The sequence below is a fragment of the Nestor notabilis genome, unplaced genomic scaffold (assembly GCF_000696875.1).
Source record: "Nestor notabilis isolate BGI_N333 unplaced genomic scaffold, ASM69687v1 scaffold3717, whole genome shotgun sequence".
Lineage (NCBI taxonomy): Eukaryota > Metazoa > Chordata > Aves > Psittaciformes > Psittacidae > Nestor > Nestor notabilis.
In genome coordinates, this window is record NW_009935899.1 from 1 (window position 1) to 11,937 (window position 11,937).

General features: G+C 42.9%; 1 protein-coding gene across 1 annotated transcript; it reads left to right on the forward strand.

Moving 5' to 3' along the window:
• The first annotated feature begins 621 nt into the window (after window positions 1-621).
• Window positions 622-6,551, forward strand: GTF3C4 (general transcription factor IIIC, polypeptide 4, 90kDa). The gene is made up of 4 exons (XM_010018043.1): window positions 622-2,436; window positions 4,325-4,455; window positions 5,331-5,419; window positions 6,433-6,551. Exons 1-4 carry the CDS (start codon window positions 667-669, stop codon window positions 6,495-6,497), a joined length of 2,055 nt encoding a protein of 684 aa, XP_010016345.1. The 5' UTR covers window positions 622-666; the 3' UTR covers window positions 6,498-6,551.
• Window positions 6,552-11,937: the final 5,386 nt, after the last annotated feature.

Sequence of the window (11,937 nt, forward strand, 5' to 3'; positions counted from 1 at the left end):
GCCCCCGGGCTGCTCCTGCCCCGCGCACAGCTCGCAGCGGCACACGCAGCATCTCGTGTTTGCGCTGTTTAAAAGCATATGGGAATAAACCCCCCCAATGTATAGCCCAGGAACGTGAAGGTAAATAGATCCGGTATCAAGTAGATTTCAGGGATTCTTTTCTAAGCATCACTTGAGCTCTAGTACTTTGCTGACAACTACTTCAGTAAGATTTTAAGTAGAAAGCTTCCTCGGTTTGCTACCTGAGCTGAAAGATTTTGCAGCAGAGCTTCAGATGGGATAGCTGACTTCTGACACTGTAGCACAGAGGGGTAGCAAGTCTGGGTGAATTTTCTTATTAGAGAATAAGTCGGTTGTTTTGGAGCTTTAAGTACACACTTAAGAAGTAGAAAGTGGGCTCTTTGATTCATTGGACAAAGATTCAATAGCTGAGAGTCAAAACTATACAGATTCAGGCCAAAAATGAAGCATAAGTCTTTAAAACTGGCATTAATTAACCATTCGAACAGTGTAGTGTAGGTTGTGATAGGGGATGTGCTGTTTCAAGTGGGTATTAATTCCAGGAAAGTCTTCCTTCTACAACTGTTCTTAGAAGTTCTTTTTGTTATCTTCTAGGTTGGTCCAAAAAAGGAGGTAGCCAAATGCAAGGAAAAGTTTGCAAATTCCATGGATCCAACAGTTAGTCAAACTTTTATGCTGGATCGAGTATTCAATCCCGAGGGGAAGTCTTTGCCACCCATGCGAGGATTCAAGTATTCCAGCTGGTCTCCGCTGGGCTGCGACGCCAACGGGAGGTGCCTGCTTGCAGCTTTGACCATGGACAATCGATTGACCATCCATGCAAACCTCAACAGGCTGCAGTGGCTGCAGCTGGTGGACCTCACAGAAATCTATGGGGAGCGTCTGTATGAATCCAGTTACAGACTTTCAAAGACTGACGCTCCCAGGGGGGAGCTGGGAGACTTCCCTGAATTTCAGCGGCGGCACAGCATGCAGACTCCCGTGCGCATGGAGTGGTCGGGCATCTGCACCACTCAGCAGGTCAAGCACAACAACGAATGCCGGGATGTCGGCAGCGTGCTCTTAGCAGTACTCTTTGAAAATGGTAACATTGCAGTTTGGCAATTTCAGCTTCCGTTTCTGGGCGAGGAATCAATTACTTCTTGCAATACCATAGAGTCTGGAATAAGTTCCCCGAGTGTGTTGTCTTGGTGGGAATATGAACATAACAACCGAAAGATGAGCGGACTTATTGTAGGGAGTGCTTTTGGACCAGTTAAGATCCTTCCTGTCAATCTAAAAGCAGTCAAAGGCTACTTTACACTGAGACAACCTGTGGTCTTATGGCAAGAGATGGACCAGTTACCAGTTCACAGTATCAAATGTATTCCTCTCTACCACCCATACCAGAAATGTAGTTGTAGCTTAGTGGTGGCCGCAAGAGGAGCTTATGTGTTTTGGTGTCTCCTGTTGATATCCAAAGCAGGTCTGAACGTCCATAATTCCCACGTGACAGGCCTTCATTCTTTGCCAATTGTATCCATGACCGCAGACAAACAGAACGGCACGGTGTATACGTGCTCCAGCGATGGAAAGGTAAGGCAGCTCATTCCTATATTCACAGATGTTGCTTTAAAGTTTGAGCACCAGCTGATTAAGCTGTCGGAAGTGTTTGGCTCTGTCAGGACTCACGGAATAGCCGTTAGCCCGTGTGGGGCGTACTTGGCAGTTATTACAACAGAGGGCATGACTAACGGCCTGCACCCAGTTAACAAAAACTACCAAGTTCAGTTTGTCACCCTTAAGACTTTTGAGGAGGCAGCTGCGCAGCTCCTGGAGTCTTCTGTTCAGAACCTTTTCCGGCAAGTGGACTTGACAGATCTTGTGCGCTGGAAAATCTTGAAGGATAAGCATATTCCTCAGTTCTTACAGGAAGCACTGGATAAAAAGATTGAGAGCTGTGGTTCCACCTACTTCTGGCGGTTTAAGCTATTTCTCTTAAGGATTTTGTACCAGTCAATGCAGAAAGCTCCCTCGGAGGTCATGTGGAGGCCTTCACACGAGGACACAAAAGTCTTGATATCGGATTCCCCTGGGATGGGCAGCACTGAAGATGATCAGGAGGAAGGAACTTCTAAACAAGCCAGCAGGCAGAGCGTATGTGACACAGGCAAAGGTATGGACATAGATGACACTGCAGATGATTCTCTTCCTCAGTCAAGTGACGTAGGAGGCCGCGAGCCAATGGAAGAAAAACTTCTTGAAATACAGGCACAGATTGAGGCAGTAGAAATGCACTTGACACGAGAACACATGAAACGGGTGTTGGGAGAAGTGTATCTACACACATGGATTACAGAAAACACCAGTATTCCCACCAGAGGAGTCTGTGACTTCTTAATGTCCGATGATGGCTATGATGACAGAAGAGCACGAGTAAGTGCACCTCTATGCTCTGGGGGTTCGGTGTTACAAGTTACTTCTTTCTCCCCCCTCCATATCCTTAAATTAAAATACATTTTTGAGGTGGGAAAGAGAACTATAATCATGTCATCTTTGCCAGTCAGCTTCTATAGTGCATACAGCTTAAGTTGGCCTTCCTTGAAATTATGGAGGAGAGGATGTTGGAATTTGGATTAGGTACAGTAGAGAATAAGCATGCCTGAGTTTTTGCAGAGCAAAAGAGGACTCTGGTTATTCTGCTGCTGTTGATGGGTTAAGAACAGGTACTGATTGAGGGATGTTTGTTTTCATGGCTAAACTTATTTAATCGCTCATCTCAAAACTAAACTTGGGAGGTATTTCCTCCTGCCAGTTACATCTGTAGTTACATCAGCACTGTTCTCAAACTAAAGTCAAAAACACAGCACTGCACTAGCTACTAAGAAGGGGAAAAAGAACTGTACAGCTGAACCCGGGACAAGTTCTAGTTTAAGAGTTGCAGTAATGCTTCTTAAGATATTTATAATTGAAAATACTGTGGTGGTTCAGGTGGTACATCAGGTCTTGTCATTGGTCCATGAGCCTTCAGTGGAAGATCAGTTACAGGGGTTCAGAAAGTGACTGGGTTCTGTGAGTTAAACCCAGTGATTCAGAACTTCGTGCAGCACTTCCAGTTAACCAAACTGACTGAACATCTTTGTTACAGCAGACATGGCCTGAACCTTCAGGCATGCCTGCATTTATTGAACTACAGTAAACGAGCATTACTGAAGGCCTGGCCATGATAGGAAGTCCTCCCAAGTTTGCAATACCAAAATAAAAGCATAACTGTAAAGACAGTATCCTGACTATTGCAGTGTGCAGAGTAAGTATTTTTGGCAGGAAATAAGTGATCAGTAAACCTTGTGCTGGGCAATGAAGTTTTCTGAATATAAACATCAGACAAAGCTTCAGTGGGAACACTCTGCCATCAGCCTCCTGGCTCTTAAGACTTGGTGACAAGAATGTCTCCAATGTCTCTGTACCTCTTTGTATGAGCAGAGAACAGTTCTTTTCAGTACCCAAGTCCTTAAATCACTTGAAGTCTAAAAATCAACCCTTACATTGCATCCAGAAAGAGGAAGGGAGCACATTTCTACTACTGATGTGGTCTCTCTGCTGGACTTAAAAGCAAGCAGGCCACAGTGTGGATCTTGGTAATTTCACTAGGAAAGTATCCTGGCAGAGCTGTGCTTTTCAAGCATCCAGTTGCTGTGAACTGAAGGTTTCAGAGGTTGCTTTTCGTACCTTATAAACAAGATTTTTCTTTTTTATAGTGATTAAAAAGCTGACTTAAAAGTTCTATTTTATCTATTCAGTTTGCTGTCACATTTTAAAGGTCCTTGGGATGCAGTTTATAGCTATTGAAATTTCAAAGTCAGATTTGATCACATACATGTACTGCTGTAAATTACGTAGACTCTAAGATGACTACTGAAGACCTGCATCCAGGTAATTTCAGAACAGGATCTTTTTAGCACATCCATTGTGATAGGCATGAGAAAAAGCATTGCTATAATGGTCAGTGGCATCCCCTAAAGTGGTGTGATACCAATTTCTGCAGTATTTTTAAAATTTGCGAGTAGGTTGACATAACACTATTGCTTTTAATTCTGTATTCCTTTACTGTGGGACAGAAATCTTTAGGAAATAACAATAAAATGAGAATAAATTGATACTTACCAATGCATTCTATTCCTTGTGCTTTTGTTTCTTTGAATTCAGTGACGAGCACAATCTTTGCATCCTGTATCATATTCTGAAATGACTGTATCCTGAGAGACATTTCCACCTTTCAGTAGGCAGCTCTGCTGTATACAATGCTGACTGCTCTGTATTCCAGGTGCTGATCGGGCATATCTTAAAGAAAATGAACAAACAGACTTTTCCAGAGCACTGCAGCTTGTGTAAAGAGATCCTGCCATTTACCGATCGCAAACAGGCAGTCTGCTCCAATGGACATATTTGGCTCAGGTAATTGGTTCTTAAAGAGTTTTTGCCCTCCTCTGCATAATTTAAACATACTTAAATAGCTAACCTAAAGCTTTTCCTAGTGCTGGAGTAAAAAGCCATGAAGCTTGTTCTCCATGCTGCAGTTAACTGCAGGTTTTGCTGGCTCTTATCTGTCCTATCCTGAGAGAGGGAAGGCATTGTAGACTGGATTTGGTTCTCTTATCAGTGTACCATTTTAAAAACAAATGCTTTTGATCATCTAACTTCTTCCTTCAAGTTGGGGGGATGGGGACAGGGAGACAGTAGGTGAGGGAAACTGAAGCACAAGACATCCTTTGGAACAGCACATGAAGGAGCATTTGAAAACAAAATTATTTAACAAAAAATGATTGGAAACAGCCACATTGAGAAGTCAGACAAGTTCTGGAACATACAGAAAAGGAAACCTTCCAATATAGATGTATCAGGTACATACAAGGTGCTTGTCCCTGGAGACTTGGCAAAAGTCAGTAGTCTGTCAGAAAGAAAAACCTTTGTCTAACAGATTTTATGTGTTAGTTTGGCTATATAGACATTGCCTGAAAGACACCATGGTTCTTCCCCTGTGCAGTAACCCTCAAGCTTTTCATCTCTTCTGCTGCATGCTAAAATTTTTTGGCCAGTGATGAAACTTTTGGCCTTTTTCGTGTTTGGGACCACATGTAATTGGGTACTTGTGAAGTTTCATTTACCTGAATTGATAAATTATTAATTCCTGTGTTTAATGGGGCTCCCTTACTCTGAGAAGGCAAGATCTATTTGGAACAGAACCTAGCCTCCAGTCGGGCCATAGGAGCAGGTCATGAAAACATAATAAACCCCCAAGCCTCTTGATAAAACTCCTTGTCCTTTCACAGGTGCTTTCTAACTTACCAATCCTGCCAGAGTTTGGTGTACAGGAGGTGTTTGCTTCACGACAGCATTGCACGGCATCCAACCCCAGAAGGTAAACCCTTTCTATGGCCCAAAGGGGCAGGATTCCTGGATTCTTACCTGCAAAATGACTTGAGTTTCACTGGTTTTTCTCTTTGAGGCAGTTACCATGTGAAGTATTAGGACTCTGCATTTCACGGTGTCCCATTGTTGCCCATGCATTAGTGGCATATGTTAATTACCAAATAGTGACTGCAGAAAGTCAATTTATAAATACTACATTTTAACGAGAGCTGGGTAAACACATAATCTGTGCTGGAGTGCTACAACAGTTAGTTTATATTCAGGTTGAATATATTAGCATCTAGTTCTGCAAGAGCTGAGGCTCTTGGACATTCTACTTCAGTGCAAGCTGTGTTGATCCAGCACAGGTTTAGAAATAGTTGGCACCTTCTGGCTTAGGTCCCAAACCTGCCATAAGTGCAGCATTCAGGGACAGTAATGAGCCAGTCAGCCTTTTGGCTGTGCATTTTCAGAGTCTGAGGAAGGACAAGCTGTGCAAGAAAATTGTTTTCTTCCAAACAGGTACACTTAAAACCAAATAAATCATGGAGTACTCTAACGGTTTGTCTTAAAGCGTAGGTGATACTTTTCCTCTGCCCATAATATGTGGGCATTCCACTCAGTACGAAGGATCAACTACAGAACTTTAACTTCCATAGAGAGGCTGTAAATTTAATTACCCTGTATTTGAGAGGGATGAAGAAACAGGAACCAAGGACTGCGTTATATGAAGGATCTAATTTCATTTAAGAAAATGAGACCACTACATTAGTATGTATTCTGTAATGATATAGCATGGAATTTCACCCTTGATTTTTTTCCCCTACTGAAGTGGAATTTAAACTGGCATTACTTGAAATTTCAAGACACAAATGGAGTTGGATTCCCCTTAATTCTCACTTAGTCCTGCGTGGTGACTATATAGAAACTGTTCAGGATTACTGTTTAGTTTGTTCAACTCAGGCATCATTCCTGCATTCATTTCTACCTCCAGCTTTACACAACTTGTGTTCTTATTTGCAGATCCTGAATGGATCAAGAGGTTATTGCAAGGACCTTGCACGTTCTGTGATTCTCCTGTCTTCTAGAGAAAAGCTATGTAAAGACTGAAAGTACTTTCTCTACTGCATAAGCTCCCTTCAGTCTCGAAGGATATAGAGCACAGGAATCAGACTTTACTAGAGGGGGAAGATATTGTCCATAGCCCTGTAAATAGAACATCATTGGTTCTAGAAACTCCTTGAGTCCAGAGCCCATTCCATGCTCCAGAAACAGGAATACATCTGGAAGAGCAAGTTTATGAAGTGGTTTGGAAATGCTCCCCCCCACTGAAACATCAGCAGCTGGACACGATTCCTTCTGCTGAAAAGGAACTGAAGTCTTAAGCACGCAGCATGAACTGTCCTTTCTGCCTGACAACAATGTGACTTCCCAAAAGCCAGGATGGGAACAGTGGAGCTGCCTCTTGAATGCTCTTGGTGGGTAGAGAAGGCTTCAGCTTGTAGTGCTCTCACTTGCTTTTTAACAAGCACTGACACTGGCTGCAGAATATTAAACTATCAAAATAATTTGTGTTCTAATTCTTTGCAGAGCGAAGCATATGCCAGTTACAGCCATATGAAAGAAATTGGCTGTTATATTAGTTTTACTTAAAGTCTAGAAGAGCAACTGCCTCTTAACAGTATTGCAGTCAGAAGGGTAATACTGGCTGTCTGGGTCAAATGTGGATCAGTAAGAATCATTTTTAAATGTAATAATTATTAAACTAATAGCAGTTAGATTAAACACTAATATATAGATACGATTTCCAATGCTCCTAAGTCTCTTGCCCCACTTTCTTTTCCTGAACTAAGTTCTAACTACTTCCTAGCTTTTTGCCAATGTATATGCCTTTTGTTTCACTTAACCTCTACCAACAGGAATGATCTTTTCCACTGTAACTCAGTTAACCAAAACCATTACCAGTTTATCTTATTTTTAGTTGAATTGAGAGCCTCCCTCATACAGTAATCGAGTTTTACAGAAGTTTGACACCCAGGTAATCACTCTCAGCTGATGGTCTCTCTTTTGTTAATAAAGCAGTAAACCACTCACAAACCAACCAACAAAACACCCCAAACCCAACCACCCCAAACCCACCACCGTGGCTGACAGGTGAAGTTTCCAGGGAGTCTGTTGAAGCAATTCTTGTATAATCCTGACTTTCTCATCAAGAGATTCATAAATACACTGGTGATGTAGCATCACTAAGCCCGGAAACTTAATCTGCTTCCTAACTGTCCTATCAGAAAAAGACCCATCTTTCTCTCTTTATATCTCATTCCTGTGGGGAGCAGGAGAATTGTTTCCACTTCCTATGCAGCATTAAGAGGAATAATACCTCAAAAATGTGTACAGTGATTTGGTACAGTTTGTCTTGTTAACTCCATGTTGTCAAATAATCCAAAGTTCGTGTATTTACATTCTTCAGAGTACCTGTCTGGACACTCAGCTGTGTTGTCCTGTCTGTGGTTCTCATGACACTTCTTATTGTGTGTGAAGTGCTCTGTAGCTACTTGAGAAACCAAGGAACTTTCTGACAGTATCAGTCTCCAGCAGTGCATGTGTGGATCGGTGCTTAAATTTCCTTGAGTCAATGACTATGCATATCTTCTTAGCGTTCCCCTTCACCTTCAGTAGGAGCAAATCTTTTTCAGCTAACATTAAACCAAGTCCTTACTATTCAGTGTTTCATGCATTAAGCATGATAGTGCTTTGACTGCAAATAACTAATATAGTAGCCTAGAACAGCAGCCGCACATTTGTCTGTAAAATAGCCTTGTTTGTAAATATCCTTGGAAGTGAAACCATAACTGTATTAAAGAAATGTTTAGTTTTTTATTGCTGTGCATTGAAAATTGAAATTACTTCAGCGTGTCTGCAAAGAAGGAAAATGTAGATTGTGATAGCACGCAGTAAAACAAAGAGTAACCTCAATACCCAGCGTGTGTGCAGTTTGGGGCCAGGTGCTGTACCTGGGGCAGCGTTTACCTCCTCCTTCCCAGCGCTGATGGGGTTTGGGGGGAACAGAACATCAGTTGCCAGTATAAGCTGAGCAGAGGGTTGCTTCCTGGTGGTAGAGAAAACATTTCAGGTGGAAGTGGCAAGTCCTTGTCCAGGCAGTCTTGACCCATTCATCAGCGAGTAACTGTTCCAATTCAGGAATCTACCTGGCTGTGGAAAAGGTGAGAGAACTCTCCAGAACCCTGTGCTAATGCTTTTAAAAAGTCAAAGACCATTTCTTCTATATCGGCTTAGAAACAATAATATTCTGATCTGAAGTGTTTTGAGTCTCACTGACCGATAGGTTCAGCATGATACCATTAGATTAATTCCTGGTGGTTACTTACAGCAGTTCTCTTGACTTTCCTGGATTGAGTTTTGATGCTTTAGACATGTAGAAGCTCTAGTACACGGAGCATTAATGTTGCAGCATTAATGTTTATTTTCCTTGTCTTTCAAGGCAGTAGATACTCAATATACCATTGCCAGTTTATTTAACCTAATTATGATTGCTGGAAGAATGGAATTTTAAAGCCAATGATGTCAGCTTTGTCTGCATGCCAGTGGAGATCCTTTAGCACAAAGCTTTCACTCCTCACCCTGATCCATTCACCACAGGTAAACAGGTATTGTGATTTAGTTTGCTGGGGTTTTTTAAAGCCATCACTGGTCCCTAAGTGTATTTTTACCTCGTGTAGGCACAAATAGTACTGCACTCCTCAGACCAGCAACTTCTAACCTCTGGTGTGGATCTAACTGGATTCTTCTGTCCAGCTGGCAGCTGAGGCTTCCTTCAGGAAACCTTTGACCCATGTTGGACTCGGAACTTGCTGTTCCAGGAGTGCAGAGGTACATTCCGGCTGGGGGGCTGTGACAGCCTGCAGGGCTGCAGCAGCACCTTGATGTGTTATCCCTCACGTTTCCTAATCAAAACCTGTGCTTTCATCCACACAGGGAAGGCAAATGGGGGAAGAAGGTACAAGCACCTACTGCCCAATCCTGGTGCTATTTTGCCATTAACAAAGTTGCTTTCCCAAACTGGTATTAAGGCCCAGTCTGTTTTGAACCACCAAGTGAAGCATTAAAAGAATAAATCCCATAGAATCAGAGAGTTCATCTAAGTTTTTGCCCTAAGTTTGCAAGATATCTCAAATAAATGAATAGTTGAAGGCTGTCCTCAACTGCTTTGCCATTTGGTGGGAAACACTGTGCCTGTTTATGGTCCCTCATCTCCAGAGGAAGAATGGTGGTCCAGTGGAGAGACTATGTGGTTCTTGATGCACTGCTGCTTTTCTGCTTTTTGCCTCTTTTTTTTCCTTCTTTTTTCCCTTTTTTTTTTTTTCCTAAGGATTCTGGTACTTGCTCTTGCACCTGAGAATTAAGAGCCAGATATGCCAAGTTCTGTATCTGAAGCCAATGAGTCGTTGTCCTTGATAAATAGCTTCTAATAGCAGATAAGATTTGCCACTCACACTGATAACGAGAGTTTATCCCTGCTCCACTGGGATGAAGAAATCCAGGCTCCTTGGATGAGCAGAACCACTCTGAGCCATGCAGCTGCCTAGGGCCTTGGTGCTGGATGCCGTTGCTGGAACCAGGGTGAAAGTCTGGGGTTATGAGGACTCTGTCTTGGTCTCCAAACATCACCTCCTGTTCTGGAAGTGGGACCGTGGAACTCACTGCTGCCTTTTACCTCAACTCACATACGGGTTGGGGCCATCATCATTAAGTTATCCTTTTCTTCTCTGTGTTCCCCCATTCCATTAATCCTATTGTGTATTTCCAGAGTGGAAATATTATGGCTGCTAATGCATACATACAGGCAATAAATATTTCCCTGATTTTCTTAAGCTTCCCAGGTTTTTCACTGGCGAATGTATCAGCAGCGATTATGGGCAGCACACCACCATTTATTGTATCCTCATTAAGGGTTTCTTGACATAAAAGAACTGGATTCAAACATTTACAGTCCTAGTTAAAGGCTAACAAATCACACTTGTGCTGTTATGCCCTAAACTAACAATTACAGGAGACCTGTTTGTACAAAGTTTAATTTCTCACCTACAGAGCCCTTTCTTTATGACTTCCTCAGTTTGTGAAGGTGAAGCTTTGTACTGTCAGTCACAGTAAAGGGCTGGTTGGCATTTTACAACCTAGTTCACGCTGTTTATTGAATTCTTTCTGGCAATCACCTTATAAGCATGCAGTTAGGAGCAGTCCAATACTTAACAATATAATGAACTTCAGATTTTGATACTGCAGAGCACTAGTGTGTATTTTTGCAGCTAGAAGTAAGGGCAACAGCAGTCTTAGCCTCAAGGTGTTGGCAGTCATGGTGTAAGTCAGATTTACATTAACTGGAAGAAGGTGTTTCTGGGTTCTCAGTAAATAAAGGTAAAACACTCAGAGCAGTTACCAATACTGTGTCTGACCTCATCCCACTCTTGCATTCCCTTTGGAAGCTTTCTGTATCAGGCTTGTAAATGCACAAGTTATGCTGGTCATACTCCAGGCTTACATTGAAGAGGGTAGGGTTTGTTCTTCACCCAGAACTGGTACATCTGTCTCCATGGAGGTAGCTGCTAGTGTACAGCTCTGCTGGGAAACACCAGGTTAGAAGTTGCTTTTTTCCCTCCACCATGTGAGTAAACAAGGACAAGCTGAGCTTGGCTGTAGTCCTCTGGAGCTCTGTCCTACCTGCCAGAGGTGCAGGGATCTTAACAAGATGGAGCTGAGCCTCAGAAGTCTCAATCCAGCGTGATTTTTCACTGCTTGAAGAGGTTGGTATGTGTGTGTAGCAATGTCCAGAGAGCACAAGTTTGCACTTCCAACAGAGGAGGGCCTTCTATATAGGTACTTAAATTTCTTTCTGTGCTAATCTTTGGCTGTACTCAGTTCTAACTCATACTTTACACTGGAGATGTTCCCAGACCCTTGGTGTCAGGTGGAATATTCTCATTCTGTCACTATTTTTTAATGCTAACTCAGTTTTTGGCACTCCACTTGAAAGACCTGGAGCTCCTGCTGCTCTGTCACGATCCAGGCGGGGACCTCAGGAGTGTCACAGCTGCCGGTGGATGATTGCTGTCACTGTTGCAATGCTGCCAGTACATGGGGTGCTTGGTAGCATTAACTATGCTACACTGGGGGCCAGAAAGTGGAGTAATTCCCTGTGCTGTCCTAGGCTGCGGCTGAATCAACCCAAATGCGAATCCTTGGAGCAGTTTATCACAGGAGGATTCATGCACTGCTGAGAGCCTGCGGCAGGAGTCACAGGACTGCACCAGCCCCAGGGCGTTCTTACTGAACACGAAACCAGGAGACCAGCCTCACAACGGGAAAACCCAAGATCCAGCCACGTGGAACTGTTCAGAGGAGAGCTTAGTTTAACCCCTGTGCTAATCTAGTGGATCTCTTCATGCTCTTTAATTCCATTCTGGGCTGTGAGGGTTGTAGCTGGCCGACCACATGGTCACCAGGCTGACC